Here is a 23,217-nt window from a genome sequence, read left to right as displayed (position 1 = left end):
GAACATTCTATACAGGTGGTTAACAAGAGGAGCTGAAACGTGCCCAGCAGCAGCAGCTCTGCTGTGACCCAGCCTAGCGCGACTTAGTGGAGGCTGCACAAACTTTTTCTTTCTTTGTTATTAGAAATAAAGGTAAAGGGGACGGGGAAGCGCCTGTGATCTGCAGTTTTGTCACGTGTAGCTTGTGGTTGTGCCTTCGAGGTCCAATTAAGCACCAACTAGCCAGCGTGTCCTTCTCCAGGTATATGCGAGAATTCGTATGCGTTCTGACGCGAGCGATGCACATTATTAATGAGATAACAAGAAAACATATACACAAGGTCATACGATGCTTTTATAATCATTTCACAGTATTGTGCACCGGCCTGTCTAATCCAAGACTGAGATTAATTATTGAAGAGAGAAAGACACACATCCACGAACTTCCCATCATCGCAATTCGAAGAATGGAATTCTCAAATTATAGGTCTCTCTCTCGATACATACATACATATATATATATATATATATATATATATATATATATATATATATATATATATATATATATATATATATATATATATATATATATATACACGCAAGTGTGTGTGCGTGTTGAAGTGTAGCGGCCTAACCACTCGTCGCCCTACCGCATGCCATCACGTATCGAAAAGTTATAGAAGGCCAAGCAGGGATGGGCCCTGAATACAGCATACGAGAGTTGCTTTTCTCGCGAGCAATCAGTTCAGTCTGTTCTATTTCGCTACCAATCGAGTGCGCTAGGTCTGCATATTTCCCATGACTGCGCGGGGATTGAAAAGGCGGCAAGCGAGACGCCGACGAAACAAGGCATCTGCTTCGTCAGCGTACAGGCGTCGACTCCAACTGCTGCTTATTAAAATTCCGAACTGTTACGCGCCGAAATTGCGGTACGAACACGAGACCTATCGAAGCGGAGGCTCAACATTACTTCTGACCCACCTGGATGCACCTAAATCTGAGTGCGCGTGCGTTTTTGCATCCCGTCCCCCTCGAAACGCGGCTGCCGTGGCTCGGAATCGTAACCCGCAGGCCCACTGTTTTGCAGCGCGGCATCTTAGCCGCCGATACGACTTTCGAGGCGATGTGGAAGTGATGAGAAATTCTGTGGACGATAGCATTAAAGGTGAATCTCGTCTGGCTTGGCTATGATCCCACGAGGTCGCTTATGCTAGCAGCAAAGCTTCATTGCCGTCTTGTAGCTTTACTGGAACAATCAGTCGAATATAGCTTTAGTGGAATAATCAGTCGAATATATCTCTAGTTACGGCCATCGGGATATCAACTGCAGCAAAGAAAGAGATCGAGCGCTGGGTGGCTGTGACCACCACCTTACATCAAGGAGGCCGCTCCTAACATCTATCCATCTGGGGCCGTTCCACCACCATCTTCTTCGCACTGCTACACCAAAAAGAAATGGAAAAAAAGCAAATAGGCAAATGCAAAAACTGCAGCGGAAGCAGGGACGCCCTGCCGGCGACAGCGAGGCGTAGCGTCGGTATGGGGAGGACGGGCGCTGATCGCGTCCTATTACTCAATTAAGAAATTAAAAGACGGTCCCCCGCTCATCGCTGCCAGGCCCGGAAGTCCTCGCACCAAAAGACGCCCCGGAAGTGGCCCAGCCAGCATGCGCAGAAGACGAACGGGCACTTCCGCCTGCACGGCTTAGCTACTGGCTATTCGACGCGTATGTTAAATAAGGCAACATTTATTTGGCTCATATTCTCGGTTTCGTGTTTTCACTTTCGATATCCACAGACGGTGCCCCATTTCTGACGCTATACAGTACAGGAGATAGTTCAGCCAAGCGTTCTCCACACAGCTAACACATTGGAATGAAAAACACCAACTAAGATAAAAATTTTTGCTTCCATTGTTATTATTGGTCTGACACAGCATGTACACTTGCTCACGTATTTCTTGCATTTTCGTGTTAATGTACACCATCTGTATCCGAGCTGTTGTATTTATAGTGCGGTAATCAAGCGAGACCTAATTTGCAGATGCCCAATATTTTCTGCGTGAAAATTTTGGTGTTCGTGCACATTTCAGTTTTGTGAATATGCTGTGTGAAGTTTTCGGTTACGCGGACATTTAGATTACAGTACTGAGACTGATAATGAATGTCTGTCATATTTATTTCTACCTATCTATCTAGTTTTGTGATTGCTGACGACATTACGACGACAACTATCATGCAAGAAGTGGAGTTAAGGCAGTAGCGTCAGTAGAACATGATGACGACTATTTGTCAAAACTTGCCATGTTTTTTATTTATTTATTTTTCACATATAATTTTAAATACTACCTGCCTCTAACGCAATCTGATTAGTACAGTTAACTTTCGTTTACTTTCTTCCAAATTCAGTTGCGTTACCATAACCAGAGTCTTCAATGTTATAACATTAAGCATTCTCTTCTCCAAGGAACCAAACGAGAAAATCGAGATAGCCCCAGGGCGTAGCGCAGCTTCACAAAGGACATACCGCATACATTTCTAGTACTGTCTGGAGTTACTAACTCAGCTCTGGTTTTTCCCTTCTCAACACTGGCTTGCTTGATCGCACGTACAGATTAGGTATTCATCTTTTACTGCGTCATTGAGGCGTCGTTACATTGCAAGCGCTTTAACGCTTGTTCTGCTGTATTTCAGTGCTCACTAACAAAGGGACATACCTCACGCCTCGTTACAGCGAACATCATCATCTTAATGTTGAAGTGGCAGCAAGTTCGATCGACATGCGTAAGCGTTTTCCTGCGTGTGTATGCAGTGCGGAAATCGCTGCATGTCAAACATGCTGAAGCGAATTTACACAAACGGTAGCATTAATTTTGAGAATGATAACGCACACTTAAGGCAACGCCAATTTCGTTTACAAAACGTTTTGTTATTTGGTAACGCTGGAAGATGCTGCACGAAGGAACGTACCTTCTTGTGCACACAACGTGCTTTATACGAGGCATTGGTTTGAGATAGTGCGATGTACAGAATTGTACGCTGTTCCAAGTCACACGACGTGGGAAACCAAAAAACCATGAGTACACGACGTGAAAGCGCTGGGTCGAGCCAGCACGCTGACAAACTGTGACATTAGTTATTACGAGTAGCCCTCGAGGCACGGCCATCAGTGAAAAAGGTGCCTCGAACATGCTCTAAAGGTCACGTGGCAACCATTCAATACAGCGCAACTACTCCGCCTCTACTGCAAAGTTGCAAGTGAAGACCGGTCGGCACAAGGCACGAGTGACACGCCATGTGCAGCAGCGCCTGCGGCACAAAGGTGATCCAGTAGCCTTCAGTGACGTGTCATTGAACCCGCTATACAGCATCAAGACATCTACGTACATTTATGAGTCAAAGAGAAAAAGAAAGAAAGAGAGAGGGAAAGGCGGATGGCGTGAAACTTATCTGAGAGAAGCCTCAGACGAGCTCTCTTCATGTCAGTAATACAGAGCCACGCCAGTGCTCCTGTTCGGCAGGTCATGTCAGCTTCACGTTGACTGCAAGCACGGGATCAAGTAGCCCAAGCCCCCGGCGTTTCACTCCAATCGTGAAATCTTTGACACGTGCATGTGAAAATCACGCAACAAAAACACAACGGTACGGATACGCAGCAGCGATTACGCATTTCCATTTCGCGCTGAGCTGAACTTTCGTTTGTCCAGCCAAGACATTCCGATAGTGACACGCCCGATACCCACCGAAAATATGCATCCAAATCTGCTCTAAACGGCCTTCGGTTATTATCTCGTCCTCTGGCACGCCGAAACTGTGACTGAGCTCCGAGATCTCATCGCAAGCGCCTGTCCCACTTGTGCCGGAAACGAGTTCCGTGACAACGCAACGGTGAATAGCCAGAGGCAGCCGCGCCGCTAACAAAAAAGTGTGCAAACGGATTCGCGACAAGATGCAAAAATGCACTCGGTTAACATTTTTCGATAAAAGCGACCGCTGCCACACGTGATTGGCGAGGTAAAGGGATCAAGTCTCTGCGCCAGCGGAATCGCTCGAGTGTAATGCAGAGGAAAAATGCTGTCGCCACACGGACTCCGGCTCACAACGCTACAGCAGAGATCGCGAATTTGTAATCGTCGCACAAGAGAATGCACACATCTGCTAACGTGCGCCGTTCGTATTCCGCGTACAACGGAAATGCAGTGCGGTAAGTGACCCGTGACACCGATTCTTTCACGACTCTTTTATGAAGCAAATGAACGTCGCTGCGTAAACCTAGTAGCGCGTCTCCGTCAATACAACTTTTTTCAGCGATGAACAGTTTCCGAAACGTCAAAACTATTACGTAAAGGTGCCCGTTGTTAGCAGGAAGCAGGGCAACGAACACGGAAAGTAAAGTCAACGCGAACCCACGCGGTAATCGTAAGTTCGAAAATTTTGGCACTCGTACTCCGTCCGGCACGGCTCGCCAGAGCCCATGAATCTCCGCAACTGCTCACAATATTCAACTAAGGTGAATTCGCTGGTGTCGCACTGCGCTCCACGACGTGCATGGAAGCAGTGCTCTCTGCACCGACGCCAGAACGCATTTGATCGACATTCACTGCCGTGCAATAATGGGTCAAGTTAGCAGATCAATGACCACGATGCTTTCAAACCCGAAGCAAAAACTACGCGCGGAGATACTTCTTTTCTAATCGAGAAAAACTTACCGAGTCACTCCGTCCTCTTCTTTTCCATGTTTCCGGCGCAATCCACAACGTGTTCACAAGGAACGGCACTCACACAAACTCAAAAGTAGGTCTAACGAACTCGGCCGCGTACTCCGTGCTGCCAACTACCAGCCTAGCCTGCTTCGTCCCGCTTCGCTCCGCGGGTTGGCCGCCATGACAGACACAGCAGCGCCGCCCCACCCTGGCGTCGGCAGCTGCATACGCGACCAGCGCCACGATTGGTCGAAGTAGCAAGCGGCGCGCATTTCAAAGCTTTGCGAAAAGCAGGGCCACGAGTCATTTGGTTAAAAGTTGCTTCTGCTGATTTGCATTTCAGATACCAATCGTGTAAGTATGGTAACTGAAGTCTTTCAGCGTATATGGCAGGAGCAGTGCACTACATTCAAATAATGTTACTTTTAAGAGCAAATTAATGGTCTCCTGCAACACCTCTAAAGCTTTCTTTGCGATCTAACACAAGTGGCGGATCCAGAGGAGGGGGGGGGGGGGGGAGGCCTGTGTCAACTCTCGCCTTCTTTTCAGTGCACCTGTCGTCCACCTCCTTTGTCAGGTTGCCTCTTGAGATTGCCTCGGCTACCACTGCCCAAAAGGGGGAAGGAAAGGATAATATTGTCCCCATAGGCGTGCGCAGGGTTCCCCATCAGGGGGGGGGGGGCGAAAGTTCATCGCAGCGCCCCCCCCCCTCCTCTTAGGTGACTAGGGGGTTCAATCTATGGATCAGATTTTGCGCCTTCCCCTTAGGTGATTAGGGGGGCCGCCCCCCCTCCCCCCCACCCCCTTTGTGCGCGCCTATGATTGTCCCCGCCCTCTACCTCTCTCCTCATCTCTCCGTCCTTTTCTGCTTCCCTATGCACATTTCTAACGAAGGCTTCTTAGGCACCGACCATAATCCCCCCTAGGCTGCTGTAAATATGCGTGACCCCCTAAAATGCGCTGCTGAGGCGGCGACGACAGCCTTTGTACTCCTTCCCCCCCCCCCCCCCCCCCCCCAATGTAGGCACCTGGATCCGCCCCTGACCTAACAACGATTTTTTCCAACTACCTAATCGTTTTTGTGGGTCGATTTCGATGATACTACAAAATCGCAAAGCAACGTGTGACGGCACCGCAGTGCTACCTGGTAGTGCCCAATTGACGGTCTCGATTAGCCTTCAGTGCCAATGGCGTACGTGCAGGTCCTACAAATTCACAAATGTTCAACTGCGCTTTTTCTTTTCTTAAGTATCTATGAATTAAATACTAAGACCTGCCAAGCCTGAACGCTCAGTGTGCGCCGCTGAATGGCGTGCTCAAATTTTGCTACAACCATGTGAAGCAAACATGTCAGAGAAAATATAGAAGAAACAACCTCTTAATTTTTTATTAAGTTAACTGCACAAATATTTAGGGAAATAGAAAAATACATTCATACGAGCAGTGGCGTAAATCCGGTTAAATCACAAGGGGGGGGGACATATTTCACCATAGCTGCCATTTTGTTTTCAAATATATTGTTGAAATATTGTTTTCAAAGTTGAAATATATGGCATTTGAAAGATAAATCTGGAGGGGGACAATGTAAGGGGTGTCCCCCGCCAGCCTGAACACAAGGGGGGTCAGGACCCCCGTGACCACCCCGTGATTTACGCCAGCGCATACGAGTTTTTCCATTCTTTTATGTCCAACACAACACTGCAAGCCATGACAGTCCTGCAAACTGCGAGGCTGGCACTTGTGATATCGTCATCTACAAATTTGATGAAATCAAATCTAATTTTTGTGTCGAGTATGCAAATTTCAAGCTGTGTTCGATGCAGCATTAAAAAGTAAGAACATATTTCAGGTGTAATCAATTTTAGCATCACGTACAGAAGTATTGACCATTTTTATGCACTACAGAAAGAATGAACACAAACAGTTTATCAATAAATATTTTATTGGATCCTTTTAATGGCACCCATTATTGCAATGACTTTGAAGTCCCGATCCACACTGGCATTGGGCCAGCATGGAGCATTTATCCAAGCAGATTTTTTTTTTATCCGAACGTGAACAAAACTCCCAACAATGCATGGTGGCATACTGAAATGTTTTAGGTGCAAAGAGCCGGAGCCATGGTAACTACCTCAACTATTATCAATGCTGTACAGAAACTTGCATGGTTAAAACATTGGCGCAGAGCTGCAGCAGCCCTCAAAATTGCCTGTCACCATGTATTGAGCTAAAGTTCCCCATAAACTCAAGTCTGTGTTGGCTGCAAGTCTGTCACACATGCAAGTTAGTTACAAACACAGGGAAGTTTCAAAGTTCATATTTTTCAGCTGGACTATAACCCAGATTGTTAAAGACAAAAAACAAAAGCTCCCGGTTTCTTGTCAGTAGATACATAGTGGCCAACAACATGGGAGTCCCCTAGTCAGCCATTCTACAAGAAAGATTGGTCAAAAGGCGTGGTACATCTAGAAAATGACATTAGGTAGTAGCAACTGTACACAAACTTCCTGCGAAACTTGCAAGAAGGTCTTCCCATTTTTTATACAAACCTTGCGACTATGCAGCATTCACCTCTTCTTTTTTTTTTTCTTCTTTCTATTTACACAACAAGAGCAGCAGAGAGGCTGGGAATGGTTTGCATTGGCAATGTGTATGCCTGAAACGAACAGAGCAACAAACTGACAGCTTATGCGCACAGCAACATACAGTGACTACAATGCAGCTGCACGCTGTCTCTTGGGTAGAAATTAATGCAGTAGAAGCTTGACATAGTGAACATGGATATAACGACAATATGAAATATAACAAAATTCTTCTGAAGTTTTCTTTTTAGTTGAGCTGATATCAGCGGATTGAGAACATATTCTGCAACAAATGCAGAGTATACAATGCAAATATTTTTGTTTTGGATCATTAATCGTTACTGTACCAGCAGGAATCAGGCAGGGCTGTCCTTCAAAGTCGTTTGCTTCACAAACTCTATTCAACGATTTCATGCTGCTTCTACGAGGCTGTACACGTTAGTTGAGGTAAAAAGTATTAAAAAAAAAAGAACAGTTGGCTTCCAGTCTCAATCAGGTATTCCTAGTGCAGCACACTTCTAAGTACAGTATACCACAAAATACCAAGTGCGCAGAGCAGATCACAGTGTATGCAGACTGTTTAAATCCATTATTTGTGGTGGTCGCCTTGCGCACAACTAAGCAACATCGAGAAATTAAACGTACCTAAACACGGTACCTTCACAGCTGAATAGGTGCTACCTAACAAAAACACTTGCACAAATACTGCAAAACTCGAGTGCTTCATGACAAACCTGTGTGACAGACAGTTGTTCGTCTAGTTGGTGCACACATCGTATAAAATTAGCATAGCTAACACGATAAGCACATGAAAGGCAGCAGGACAAATGCATGCTCTCAGTTAGTTTACCTTTGGGAAAAAATGCAAGCAAGAAATAGGCAATAGCATTCATGTTCAGAACGACAACAACAAATGAGACAGACCCAGCATCTCTTCAGTATATTTGGTCAATCCAGGTGAAATCATGGTGCCCACATAGGTGCCAACTGTAGGTGAATCTTATTAAAAAATTTTAAATGGCAACGTGAGAGGCACTGTTACTAACAGAAACAATTAAGCAGACTGGTTTTCCAATAAAGTTCTGAGAATCTGACATACAGGTTCACAGTTCCTTTGTGATGTACCATTCTAAGTGGTCGACTGTTTTGCCTGCGGCATGAAGCATCACTGGACCGAAAGTGAGACAACAGTATTCACTTTGCAGCAAGTACTATATTAGTGATTCAGTGACAGACACCGATCCCTGTCTTTCGACAAAGTAAGCCTCATCTGCTGGCACCATTTGCATCTTCACTTCGTAGCTTTTGTGATGGCTGGCTAGACATAGGACAAAAATCTTTATTACAATGTTTTACTGTGGTGCCATGTTTCTATGCCCTGTGTGTTGTAGTTTGCACCTGAATGCCCTAATGGCAGCAAATGTACTGCCAACTCTAGAAGTTTCCAGCACACTAAAAAAGGATGACTACTGTTTGTAAGCTGCCAAAAAATTTTGAAATTTCTCTTTACATAGCAATGCTATTGCCGAATAAGCACTCAGAAACAGCATATGTCACCTTATGTAGGCAAGCAGACCATCGAAAAGGAGTGCAGATGATAGATAACAATTCAATTATTCAATGCTGTAAGTGCCAGAAGATGGTAATCACAATCTTGTCACTTCAATTGAAAACCATACACATTGCAAAGGTGAATTTTGCAGGAACTTGAAACAATATATCACACACAGGTTTTTCAACTTAGGAGTTCAATGTTGCACCAGGATACTAAGAGACATCAGATATTCTTTAGTGCAACATAACATCCACGCATGTGCCGACTCACGGACTGTAACGTTCGTCAAAATCCCACAGACATGACATTTGTAGGTGCTCGTGCATGCGTGAAGAAGATAGCTTGCACTTTCTTAAAGCTCAAGTTAAAACAAGAAATGCTTTGAAAGCCGATTCTGATGGTGCTGCACAGATTCCAAAAGAGGCAGGTGCTGCTCAGAAAGATGGGGCCTGTGTGTATCAGCACACCACAAGTAGTTATCCAATGGTATATCATTTACTGTCCATTTTTGTACAGATTTAGTGATCATTTTGCTTGCCTTTGATCTTGTGTCTCACACATGAGCCTCTTCTGCCAAATGTTGAATGCATCATTTTGCAAATAAAAGTTTAGAGAGCCTATACACTTGTCCTATCATTGTTCTTGAGTTTTTTTCATTCAGCCACAATTTTTTTTTTCTCAATATGCTGTGTGAACTTAAAAACTCCTCTCATGTAGGTTAATAAGATGTAACCTTCCCACTTACTAACAATCACATATATGTATACCACTCATAAAACTGAGTTTAGACAATAAGCAACTGTTGATGCCGATTCCCACGCAAGTTACCCACTTAGACATATTGTCTAGGTCAATGAAAGATCCTTAGATTGCCCCAAAGACATTCTTCTCTGGATGGAAAAACATATAACAACACATTTTAGAAAAACAATGACAATGTAGTCATACAAGCAGTCCAGAGTGAGTCCTCACTGACACGGGCCATTAATATTTGAATTTCACCCTCAAGGGATTGCTTTATGGTATTTAAGAAATTGGCTTTGTTCGTGGCAGAATGTATATCAATATTTTTCGCAATATTTTTCGACCTCCTCATCCACAATTTATAGCCCAAATTAACTCACTTTCTTTCTTGGCGTTATGCAGGTTCCATGCTTATATTATGATTCCTATACCATGTGGCAACATTGCAGAAAGGTTTGGTCTCAGCACTGGGTAACAAGGCACAAATAGAAAAAGCTTGCAAAAAAGCAATGACAAAGCATAACCAACCCAGCAGATTTTAAAGCGTTATCAAGGGCTCCTTCAAAGGAGCTGCGCTTGCTCATAAATTCTGGCAGCTAAAGGTCGCTGAAGAAAGCGTGAACACAAAGTTTGAACACAGGCTTTCATCAGTTTTGGCATATGTCCTCAAGTCTGTTGCTCTGCGACTGTCAATATTAATCGTATCATTTCAGGAAAGTTTATAAACAGTCATACTGTAGCTTTCACTTACCCATACATTTACACTATTTGCTACAGTGAGGGTTGTTGTATTGCATATGCCCTTTGCTAGTATGGCTCGGATCAAACTTACATTTCTTCTCTTCATTTACTGCTCTAGTGGGCTTTCTCACACTGCCTTGTACCATATCACATAAAGAAAAAGAAACTATACAGCGGAAAAGAATTCATGAATGCAATGAAGAAACATCCGTTGAATGCCACATGGTTATTTCCACACTACCCTAAGGGCCATGTGTTCACGTGATCCCGACCGTCTGGTTATTTTAGCAAAACAAATAAAAATGTATGCCCTACAGAAATTGCGGCTTTGTCCTCATTGCTAGTCATTTCAACTGACACTAAAACAACAAAACTCAAGCTAATCCACACCAACAGGCTTCATTTTGCATTCACATTTACACACACACACATACATACCCCTGAGCACACACATACAAAATGAAAACACGGAAAAGGTTATTCGGCATCCTTCTGACATCACATTGCAATCTTCAGGTAAGGGGCCATTTCGATAGGCTGGTTCGGTACTGTCAAAAAGAAGCCTTTCAGACTGAAACAGTGATCCCAAAGGGTGGCCATGGAAGAAAAAGGTTGGCCAGAGAGGACGCGACAAAGGGCAGACCCATCTGGTCAAGCCAAGCGGCCAGCACCCAGTCTCGAAAAGTTTGGTGCTGGCGCAACCACTGGAACAGAGGGCAGGCACGGACAAGCACAGACACGCACAGAGGCACTGGCAGCGCCGCTACACTGGCGGCGGGCTGTCCCGAGATCACATGTTCATGCACGCCACGAGCCGCTGGCACAGCTCGCTGTACTGAAGACTGTCGCCCGAAATGCGGCGCATCTTAAGGCCGCACTCGTCAGGGTGCGGCCCATCGCAGAGTTCCAGCTCAATCTGAACACCGGCTGCCGGGTGCTTGAGTGCCAGCCCGCGCTCCGACGGTTGTAGAACTAGCGGGAGCTCGGGTGCGTGCGCGTCTAAGCGCCGCTGGATGTCTAGCAGCAGGTCGCCACCCGTGCCCCGACAAGGCGAGATGCCCCGGCCGAGCAAGAGGCAAAGTGACCCGCTGGGGCTTTTCTGAAGCGGGGCTTCGCCGCAACACGCATGCAGAGGCGAGGGCGGGAGCGCCCAGGCCGCCGCGGGCACTTCGTCCAGGGGCGTCGCCTGCCAACGCACGGGCGAGTAAGCCAAGTCGAGGGGCAGCAGCGAGGCCTCCGAGTAGGCCGTCGCGGACGAGCACGACGAGGGAGATGTGGTGGACGACGAGGACGACGTCAAAACCTCCTTGCCTAGCTCGTCAGTCACGCTGATGTGCGGCGGGAAACCTCGGCCGACGCCCGGAAATGGCTCGAACACGGCGGGGCTGACTACGATCTCGGGCCGCAGGCCGGGCACCCGGAGAGGGCCGCCACCGATGCCGCCATTTTCGGTGGCGTCCTCGCGTATCATGCCCAGGTTGGGAAACACTGGTGGCGGGCTGTTCCGCGCCAGCTGCTGGGCCACGAGGCTCTGTAGTCGGGGGTGGGCAGCGTCCGAGAAAGGGGGCGGCGAAGCCCCGGCTGCACTTTGCGGGGACGTACCGCCGCAAGGGTACGGCGGTGATGCACCCGGAGACGTGCCCCCGGTGTCTAATGGAGGTGATCCGCCGGGACCCAGTGGATCGGGAGAATATGGATCGGGGCAGAAGCCAACAGGGCTTCCCTGACGCTGCAGGTGAAGCCGCTGCAAGTGCTGCGACAGTGTGGCAGCGGGGCTCGGAGGCCCAGCCCCGTGCGATGGACTCTGGTGTATGGGTGAGCCAGCAATAGAAGGTGGCGATGAAACTGAAGAAGCCATCAAGGACGGCTGCAGATGTGCCATCTGCTGGACGTGCAGCGAATGTCGCCGCTGTATTTCAGCTTGCTGCTGGGCATCCATTGGACAGCAATGCCTCTGCATGATCGTCAACACAGATGTGCAAGCGTTAACATTCTTTTAAACATACACAGCCCCTTCACTTACTCAATGACATGCACAGAAGAATACCAGCCACCTCTGTCTCAGTTCTATAAGATTCTTTTACCTATTTGGAAGACATGCACAACTGCATTTTGGTATCAGAGGAACAGTAAACGGTGCTTGCAACAAAGCATAAAAATTCATCTAACATAACTTTGTTGCTTTAGCTGAACACATCTTTATGAGTGAATTTTTCCAGTGGCAAGAAATGCTGTGGAAACGTTTGAGTCGGTACTGAATGGCCCTGTGGTGAACTCTAAATGCGCCGCGGTGCAGCCGTGGCGCTGCCAGCGTGAGGGAGAACGACATTCTCTTTCCTCCCTCTGTGCCGTAACAAAGGCACGAAGGAGGCGCGGAGAGGGAGAGAAGGAAAACCAGTTCGCCGAGAAATAAAGCCAGTTGGTACCGAGACTCTCAACAACACGCCTCGTCTCTGCGTCGCTCACGCGTACCAACAATTGGTGACCCGCAGTCCCGAACATGGAACACCAAGCACTGCCCATTGTACTCTGGGGCATTCGCACTGCTTTCAAGGCGGACGTCGGCTGCAGCGCTGCAGAACTTGTCTACGGCACAACCCTGCGCCTGCCTGGCGAGTTCTTTGTGCCTGACCAACAACAAACCCACATTCCTGCTGGCGACTACGCATCTCGCCTACGTCACATCATGACAAAACTTCGACCGACACCTCCACGACAGCCCACAGAAAGAGTTCGCTACTCACAGCCCTACTTAAGCCCAAACAAAAGATGACAAACAAAGAAATAAACAATGCATATGTTTTGTCTATTTTCTGTGTCTTTCTGCTTTTACCCATGTTTCACTACACTGCTACGGTTACTGACATGACGGTGATACTGAACCACACGAATGCCCTTCTCCTTGTATGTGAATACAATGTGTTTGGTGCATACTGGTCAAGACAAGACAAATCTGTACCTGCAGCTGCTGACACTCCTGCTGAAGGGCCTTGATTATGCACTTGGGGTCACCAACAGTTTGATTGTAGATCCTCTCAAGCTGTGTCCGGTGGGGACTGACTGAGGGGCAGCCATCACTTGCTCTCCTTGGCACTGAAATGTACATTAATGCAAGCATGACCCAACATTTTTTAAGTTTATTTAATGTTATCATTCAACTAGGTTTTCGGGCTCTATCTGAGAGAATTGGAATTGAATGAATGAGGTCGCCACAGTTCAGCCCTTTCCTTAGGCTGCCACCAGAGTGTGGTGCCCTCTGTATAACTTGTGTGTGTCTGTATATATTTGGGCGCAACAAAGAGCGAGTACTCTTTCATCCAAGCAAGCAGCGTGTACGTGTCAGTCTCTGCGTGCCCATGCCCCTGTGGCACTAACTACACGGCAATTTCCACTGAACAGCTGCACAGTGGAGGAGGGTGACAAAAAGGCCGTAGAGAAGCGGCTTGAGAAACCGCAATCTCCTTACCAGCAGCGAAACAAGTCAGCAAAGCATACAATAAGAAGTGATAGAAAAAAAGACAGTAAAGGCATAACTTCGGTGCAGCATTAAAGCACAATAGACGTTGCTGACACGTATACATTTACAAATGCGTAGCGTATGATGTGAGAAAATTAAACGGCCTTAGACAGTACTTTTGAACAGAAACCAATTGGATTTATTGAGTTGCTTCAAAGAGCGCCAGCAACCCCACAAGACATTTCTTTTACATCTATTTGAGTCAGCAACAAAATCGGCCCATTTCCTGCCACTGCCACAAGCTGTGCAGCAATCATGGTGTAAATGGACGCAATACGGTGTCATGAGGTACGTGGGCAGGCAAAATGGTGCAGAGTATGTGCAATAATCTGATTGTTAAGTCAAGCACCTTTAGCTCATTGGATAAAGCGTTGACAGCACTGGTGATGCTTAACTGAATAAATTATACAGGATTTCTTCGTGGCAAAACCAAGAATGGTTATAAGAGGTGTTGTAGTGGGAGACCCCATGGACTAACTTAGACCACCCGGGGTTCTTCAGCATGCAACCAATAGATGTAAGCACACGACCACTTTTGTATTTTCGTTGTTCCCATTAAAATGTAGCTGCCATGGCTGTGAATCGTGTTGTTCTTTAAAGCGCAGCTCCGAGGCAACTATGCAACAATATGGTGGATAAAAGCAAAGCTTATTTGCTACATTTGAACTCCACAGATGGCGTTCTAATACGGGTGTAAACATCACTAATTAAGCCCTAATTATTTTGAGAAATCCAACAATTCTAACAAGTCTTTCTCGTCCAGGCAGGTGTATGTATTACTTAATGACATCAAACTCTCATAAAAATATTTGGCCTCTTTCCGGACGACCCTGGACTAGTGATGCAGAACTATCGATGGTACTATCGATACTATCGATAGCTGAGTCACTATCGAACTATCGATGGTAAAAGATACTATCGATAGCACTATCGATAGTAAGTACTATTGATAGTTTAAAATCAACAGCGCGAACTCATTGCAGAATAAATCTGGTTCCCCGCGCGCGTGGTACATAGTGGAGCCGGAGGAGCAGGCTGAAGGGCAAGAAAGTTGACATGCTTGGGTTCTTCACCAGAGTGCTTCGCTGAAACATGGTCATAAAGTCAAACTATTAAGCTGTAGCGGAAAGGAAGCCGTTACATGGGGTGGAACTGCGAAGCTTCAGTTTTATATTGTATTTGATGATTGCAAAATAAAAAAATATCAAGAACTAAGTTTGTTAATTGTAAGATGTAACTGGTTGCTTTTAAATATTAATTTATTGATGGACATATGCCGCCATTTTCACTGCGCAAAAAAATTTCCTCATAAATTAAGCGAAGCTGATAGTAGGCTATCGCAAATATTTTGGCAATATGGCCAGCCAGCAACAGCCTCGTTATTGGCACCACTATGGATAGTTTGTCACGTGGCTGTGACGGTGAAGAATGCTACAGCAAGACTGGGAAATACGAAGCTCTTCTTTTGGTCGAAGTTGTGCCCACAGAATCAAAACTCGGAATACAAGCGATACAGGCTGCGCACTGATTGCGGCGAGAACAGTCGCCGGCCGTCGAGTAATCTGACAATCGGTGGAAGGCTTCATCTTTTATACATCAGTCATCAAACCTTCCAGTGTTATCGCTATTGCTCGCGCAAGCTTTCGAATAAACTTGAATATTCGCGTCCGGCGCGTAACCTTAAAATGTCAAACAATCGCGAAACTTCCCAAACATTGCGGTGCGGTCTGCGTCAAACGCAGCTAACACTCTGTGGGTCAGGGGCGTAGCCAAGGGGGGGGTTGGGGGGGGTTCAAACCCCCCCCCGAAATTTTTCAGTTTTGCTTGCGTATATAGGCATGCACACATACAAACGCACGCACGAACATACCTAAAGTATGGTTGAACCCCCCCCGAAAAAAATTTCTGGCTACGCCCCTGCTGTGGGTGCAACCCGAATACATCAAAACAAAGCAATAAACACGCGTGGCAGTAATATCGTTACTAATATTACCAATGGTACTACTGATTCGACTATCGATAGTTTATCGATAGTAGTACTATCGATAGTTTGTTTACACTATCGATAGTTTCAAAGAAACTATCGATACTATCGATAGTCAATTTACCGATAGTTCTGCATCACTACCCTGGACACGATTAGCATCTCTATGGCATGTGCTGCAGGCATAAAAACTTCAACGATGCCCGAGATGAGACTGGGTGGGAAACCCTTGATGTTACTATTCGGCCCACGATGAAATATTACGTAATGATAATTTCTTGACATTTTACCGCTCAGATCCGAACGTGCATGCAGTAGCCAAGCAGGAACACTGGTACGCCGACATCAGCACGCATGGAACATACTCATGCAAGCAGCAGAAGGAGGAACACTGGCCTGGCTACGTCACCGAGGCAACTGAGTGCAGGATTAACAGCGCATCCACTTCACTTCATAGTTCTTTGGGCCGCAGAATAAGGAGACTTAAATAGAACAATTGTGTTCAGCTAAGCAGGCAGATTACTACATTTAACCAGCTACTTACATTTGAGCGGCTGATTACACTTAAAGGTGCACCGACACAAAAGTTTTGGCCTCGCGTTTTTTTGCTGTAGTGTGTTGCTGGGGGCCTGTTAGTCATAACATGGCACATCACTTGCTGCAGCGCGTGACAGATAATTACAGGATCCTCATTACCGACCAGCGTCAGTTTCGGTTTCAAAAACGACAAGCCTCTGGGTGCAACTATCGCCACCTAGCGGGTGCAGTGCTCGATCACGTCAGCACACAGAACTGTGACGCACTTCCGCGCCGTTTGTGAGCAGCCGCCAAGAAGTAGGCTTGTTGGAGCGAACGCGGCAAAAAAAAAAAGTGGCGGCTATGACGTCATCATAACTTGTAGCAGTGTGATCACGTGAGGGATGTAGAGGGGTCACTAGAGGGTCACCTTTGAGGGTGTCAATAGTGCGAGGGTGTTGATTGCTCACGCAACTTTCGAAATTCATTTAAAATACCTCCCAAGCTATATTCGCTGTTGATATTTTGCAGATGATATACACATGTTCGTGGGAATCGATCCCACAGGCTATCTCGGCCGCAAAATTTTGTGTACCCTGTACCGACACGAAATTTCGCGGCCGAGATAGCCTATGCGATCAATTCCCGTCAATATCCTAATTACTATAAATAACATCCCTTATACTTTCCTTGGCATGACTGTATGTTAGTTCTCATTAATATTGTGTCTAACAAAGCAAAACGAGCCCTTAAGAGTCATCTCTCATTCATTCATAGCGAGGACCTTGTTCTGGCAGACTTGATGCCTTCAGGTAGTATGCGAGCGATTATTGGTCAGCTGCCTGCTCGTAAAAAGATCACACGCTACGTGATGCCAACAGGCAGAAAAATGAGTGTTCCACACTCGCCACCTTGGCTGCGATCGGCGCTGACTAACACTCCTAGGTTTAAATAGAGGTGATGCGGGCAGGGATCACCGAAACAAAACAAAAGGAGACTGGTGATAGTGCTGCGTATTCAATTGCCACAATGCGTAGGAATGAGGGAGGATGTAACGTTCTACGTTTCTCCTTCTAAACCATATGAATAAGAATGGAGACGGCGTAGCATCCAGGCAGTCAGGCGACCAGGGTATGCTGTGCTCTTGCTCTCCTGTTTGGTGGCGTCGGACTGGTTTCTAAAACGAATTTTCCTTGTCTTCTAGGTTTATTCAACAGTGAAGACGGCCACCACTGGAAACCAGGGCCATATAGCAGAATTCAGCCAGCATTTAGTCAGGGATAAAATGGGCATATTATGCAGCATACGGCATATGTAACAATTTTTTCATCTGATAACCACCACCAAGCCCCTTTTGATGCCACCCTTTGAAGTGAACGATACGATAAGCAAGTAGTCTAGATTATTTGCAAGCAGTTACGTAGAAGGAAAACTGCCTTGTCTACGAGATGCGTGCGGGGGCACGTTCGCCTTAGCTGCTGAAAAGTTATAAAATATATGCACACGATGGATACTCGATGCAGAGATGCCTCCATTTAACTGAATTTGTGCTACAGACAGTGTTCTTGTTACGAATAAAGCACCGGGCTACTCGAAGATGCCGATGTGGCCGAAGTCAGACGATGCGGTAAAGCTTCCTTCTAGATTGGTTGCCGTGGCGAAGTAACACCAGAATTTATGCCTCGCTAGACAAATGTCAAATGTCTTGGATTTTCACTCGTCGTTTAATTAGCCTCACATGCTGTTTTAGGTTTCTCGCTTGCCTGTGTCTGCTTAGTATTAAGGTGTTTGATCAACATCAATAATTGGTGGAGTTCTATGTGCGAAACAAGATATGATTAGGAGGAACGCTGTAGTGTGGGACTCAGGATTATATTTGGACCGCTTGGGGTTCTTCAATGTGCAAAAAATCTAAGTACATGGGTTCTTGTATTTCAACCCCATCAATATGCGGCCACGTGGCCAGGAATTTATCCGGCGCCCTAGAGCATAGCAGCGCAACACCATACGTGCTATGCTACCATGGTGGTTTGCTTGATCAACGTCCGCGGACTGCCAAAGCCTCACGGAAAAATTGGCACAGCTACCCCTTGCTTAATTTTTTTTTTAAATTTCACTGCAGAAGTGGGCAGCGCGGCATCGATACAGCACGGGCTTATCAATGGAGGCTTGTCAGCCTGCGCTAGCTTGACACAAATCCCAGCACGCAGCCAGAAAATTATGAAGACGGAGTCGCCATCACGGCACAGCACCGTCTCTTCGACGCCGTATGCATAGAGACGTAGTACGCTTTACAGAGCTTCTCTTCGTTTTCGAGTGCTTTCCTGCGAAAGTAGCCCTCAGACAAGGTTATCTTGTTCTAAACCATAGTGCAGTTTGACTGGCGCAATGGCTGCTCGAGTGTTTTGTGCCAAAAAATAAGCACAGGAACAGTGCACGAGCATGCGCTCACCGCGGTACACCATGGCTGGTCGTCTATGCAGTCTGCGCCAGCGGCTGAGTTATGCCACGACTTCCCGCCAGGCGCCTTTTCTTTTTTGGTGCGCCAAGTATCCAGCGCTGGTCTCCCGTAGCCAGTTATGTTATCGCATGCGAGATAACATAACACGTTGTCCGCAGCATCGAGGCAACATGAGTTATAGCGGTCGACGTACGCATTGCTGTAGTATAGCCGTATGCTGTCAGGGCACTTAGCAGTGGCTTCTTCGCGTGTCACAAAGTGGCTCTCAATCAATCTGACATCATCCTCGGTCAGCATGAGGCCATTGTCTAGCCTCATAATGAAGAGAACACTGCGTCATTCTGGCGGACCACGTGGACGAGTGGATGGCAGTCGAGCGTCTTCCAGGGGAGTTCTGCTTCAGCTACCTCACTTGACTTGCGTTTCGTTGTGTATGTTCACGGTTACTGTGTTAAGACTGTCAATCACCTGTGGCACATAATATGAACTGTGGTGTGCGGGTATGTGCCACACGTGACTGAGCGAAAGGGTTTCATGACGCATATGAGACAGGCATTTTGTGTTATTCGTGTCATGACCAGTGAATCGTGTTCGTCATACACTGATCCCCTGCTATGCCAATTTTGGTATATTATAAGTTATGGAGACGACCAGGAGAGCGTCCAGACGTAGGTGGCTAAATAGATACGTAGATAGAAACAGCCAAAGTGACCGAGGTTCGCTAAGAAATGCTTAGCATTTATTAAAGGTTAATTTTGTCCTTATTCTGTTGGCATTCACAATTTTTTCTTTTACAGTGACACAGATAACGCTTTAGATGAATACTTTAATGGTTCCAGCCAATTCATTGTTTCTTTTGAAGTTTCCTTTTCTGAATGAACGCCTACTCTTCACCGAGCTTGACTCCTTTGACTCCAGAGTGCACACAGAATGAAAGATAGCAAAATAATATATCTTTACAGCAAAGCTGTATAAGGCTAGGAGGTGGGAAAATGTGGCAGTCCATGAGTGCGCAGAAACTATGATTTTCAGGAATGGGTGTGCACCACAGATATTGGGCAAGTCCCACTACACACCACTGGTCCACTAAAAATGAAGAGGCAAAGCTAGCATATGTTACCTTGAAGCGTCTACATGCTTGCACTAGTTTCTCTACAGGTTTTTCCTGCATGTATAGCTAGGGATGATACCCACCGCAGCATGCATCGCTACCCACAAAATCCTTCAAGTGTTTTTAATATCCTTTAAGCTAACGTCACCTAAGGCAAAGTTTGAAGCACGCATCTCTTAAATGTAGTGATAGAGAAATCAAAAGGTACAACAGAAGACACTTTGAAAGATCCCAGCTCATGATAAAAACTGGGGCCGCACATTTCAGCTTTCCTATAGTTAACAATCTGCACAGTACATTTGTGGTGTTGCTTCTTCTCTCATAGAAGCTTTGCATTCTGTAAACTTAAGTGAGCAGATGTACAAAGCACCAGTTCACATGCAGAAATACTGTTGCACTGCTAAACAGCTGAATGTGAATGCTGAAATGTATCGCTACCTGGCTGCTTTTCCATGACGGTCAACAGCCCAGACCTTCGCTGCCGAGGCTTCCACTGAGCATCCTGCACTTCCTCTGCATTGCCCATGGCAACCGTATGCCTCTTGCCGTGGCCACGTGCCTGAAGATACCTGCACGAGGAAAGTCGAAACTGTGAGCGTTTCAGACTATGCATGCCAAATGCAAGCTTCTTCCTCATTAACTTTAAAACGATACCACAGAGATCCACAAAATCTGTTTTGACTAAGCATTCTTTCAAAGTTTTATTTTAGCGACTGTCATTACATGTCTGTCTTAAAATATTCGGCAGATCCCACTCCATCTGGAAGTCGATGTCATGCGAAGCAGTAGGCTAGTAGTGGCTTATATCAAATTTTTTTATTGCTTTCAGTCAAGCGATGCGAGTTGGACAGACTACTTTGTGCATTTTGAGTAGTTATGAGTATACCATGGGCAGGCCCGTAGCGAGAAATTTTTTTCAAGGCAGGTGGGTAGGGGAGCATTGCTGAAGACCTTGCTATTTGAGAAAAGCATCTATTTTGAGGAAAGTACCTACATGATGAAGCAACTATTTGGTGGGAGGAGCCTCCTAAACTGAAACGAAGTACTGAAGTTACGAAGTATCTCTACAAATGGGAGCATTACCAAGTGGAATTAATCAAGCAGATCAACAATAAGGATCAAAGGAAGCCACTACCAACCTCGAGATGGCATTGCTGTCCATCTGCTCTTCCAGCTCCTTGCCTTCGTCACCAAGTGCAGATAGTGGATGAAGGGCCTGTGGTACGGCAGGACTCACAGTAGACAGTTTCTGGTAGGAGAAAAAAAGAGGGAGATTGAAACAAAAAAAAGGGAAAAGAAAGACAGTGCAATGACCTCCATTTCATCTACCCTCACGCATCCCTACAAAAAAGACTGCAAACGTGTGATTACACAAGGATGCCCACATTCAGCCTGTCAAACGGTACTAAAGAGGCACTCAAGAGGCACTAAAGAGAAAAACACTTTTTTTTTTCTCATATTAGTAAATGACTCTTTCACAATTCCAAAATCATCATGCTTGCCAAGAAAAGACGCTTGGTAAGTGACAAAATGCGCAAAAAGAAAATTCAGGTGGCGAGGCCACCTTTAAGTTCTTGCACCCAACACCGTGATGTAATAGGTTAGGACGGTGTCTCCTAGGTCTTACGTAGTTCCTAATCAGTAAAAATGAAGTACATTGTCCTCTGAAGGGACAGGATATTTCAGGAAATTTCTTTGAGCCAATGTCGCCAAAATACGAAAAATACACAATGAAATCCGTGACGTCACACGCGGGGATTTCGGTGCGAAATATAATTTTTTTTTTTATGAAACATTGACCTTGATTTTCTCCTCTATTAATAAACCTGTGACACAATTTATCAATCTAACCGATTCATTGTGTCACTTTAGTGCCCCTTTAAGGCATGAACTTCAGCTATTTAATTTGCATTAAACATAACAAACAGCACAAAGATTTGCACACAGAAGGCAACACGACATATGTGTCACAAGTCCCATTATTTCATTTGTTTTGTTGTTCATGCTGTTCACTATGCTAAATGAAATGGCAAACAAAATTGAGCTATCATACTTTCCCTACAGCTACCATTCGTCGCACAGTAGTGGAAAGCTTGCGTGCCCTGTGTCCCTGTGCACCTAAGCAAGCTATCAATTCTTTTGAGTGCAGACAGAAACAGACTCGGTACACAAAAAAAAAAAATTTTGTAGAAGTCAGTTTTTCGTGTCCTCATCTTTCATGCGCTGCAATAAAGAAGGGTCATTCATTCATGTCTTTTCATTTTGACAATAAATTTGATATCCTCCTCCTCCTTCTGACCATTTGCAGTCATCTGCCAGACCTTGCAGTCAGACGTTTGAAGGCCTGTGAAACATGTGCACACTTGCACACTCTGGTGTTTTGTTTGTGTTTATTGTGGCAGGTACGTTTCGGGAACTTTTGTTTCATCCAAATCAAACTCGACATATTCCTCTAACCCCTTCACATATACGTTGTTCCAAGCTGAAACCTGTGATACGATATGTATAATGAATTATTGTTGGGGAGTTGGGGAGCTTGAACAAAATATCAGCTAACCTTGCCATTTGAAAGAAGGCCTTTCCCATATTTCGTATATGGTTGATTTCTAAAGGGCATTTGATGTCAGGGTTCGAGAAACCTACCAATACCAATCTACAGAGTGACTAAAATCTGGACGCCGATTCTGAAATATAGAGCTTTTGTTGCACACTTATGTTTCAACACGTGGTGTCAGCATGGGGTGCCTCATGAAAAGAAATGTTTGAGACCAGTCATGTCTGTGTAGCTTAGCTGAGCTGCCATGTGTGGCTTGAAGGCTCATAAACATATTTATTAATAAAATAAAGATAAAGGACAAAGACAGTTACGTGCAGGTCGGGCCACTAGCAAAAGGTCCGTGGTTCGCATGCGGCCCTCGGGCCATGTGTTGGAGGCCCCTGCTCTAAACGCACTGCACATGCTCAACAAAAAACTACCACAGCACAGGGTCAGCTTTCAAACTCACAGGTGAGAGCAGCTCCTTGCTTGAAGGGTGGCCATACTGGCCTTGACACAAATGACGTTGGAAGAACATTTGGATGTTGGCACCACCATCCGAGGCACGCCGGCCAAAGCCCACAACTGTTGGGAGTTGAGAAAGACGACACACGTACAGACAGCGTGAGCCGAGAGATCCAAGAAATGCACCGCACACATTGAGCATTACTCGCTTGATTCATGTCACAGAAATTTTTATTAATAATATAAACATGCTTTTTAACAGTTAATCCGCACCATGAGAAAATGAACCTTCAAACAATGAAATGATCAGCAGTTACTGAAC

The 23,217-nt window shown here is 45.8% G+C and overlaps 2 protein-coding genes across 2 annotated transcripts in view; both read right to left on the bottom strand.

Annotated features, from left to right (window-relative positions):
• The window catches only part of LOC119393491 (uncharacterized), a 267,437-nt gene extending 262,614 nt beyond the window's left edge, over positions 1-4,823 (bottom strand). Inside the window, exon 1 of the mRNA XM_037660537.2 lies at positions 4,690-4,823. The gene's annotated coding sequence lies outside the window, so the exon portion shown is untranslated. The remainder of the gene's footprint in view (positions 1-4,689) is intronic.
• Positions 4,824-6,607: 1,784 nt separating this feature from the next.
• LOC119393489 (serine/threonine-protein kinase SIK3) overlaps positions 6,608-23,217 on the bottom strand; it is an 86,268-nt gene continuing 69,658 nt past the window's right edge. The window contains exons 11-15 of the mRNA XM_037660534.2: positions 22,900-23,015; positions 21,034-21,143; positions 20,333-20,463; positions 13,265-13,398; positions 6,608-12,259 (exon numbers count right to left, since the gene is read on the bottom strand). Coding sequence (XP_037516462.1) covers positions 11,096-12,259; positions 13,265-13,398; positions 20,333-20,463; positions 21,034-21,143; positions 22,900-23,015 — 1,655 coding nt within the window. The 3' untranslated portion in view covers positions 6,608-11,095. The remainder of the gene's footprint in view (positions 12,260-13,264; positions 13,399-20,332; positions 20,464-21,033; positions 21,144-22,899; positions 23,016-23,217) is intronic.

Source organism: Rhipicephalus sanguineus, chromosome 5, assembly GCF_013339695.2.
Source record: "Rhipicephalus sanguineus isolate Rsan-2018 chromosome 5, BIME_Rsan_1.4, whole genome shotgun sequence".
Lineage (NCBI taxonomy): Eukaryota > Metazoa > Arthropoda > Arachnida > Ixodida > Ixodidae > Rhipicephalus > Rhipicephalus sanguineus.
This window is presented reverse-complemented; position numbering and strand designations above follow the sequence as displayed.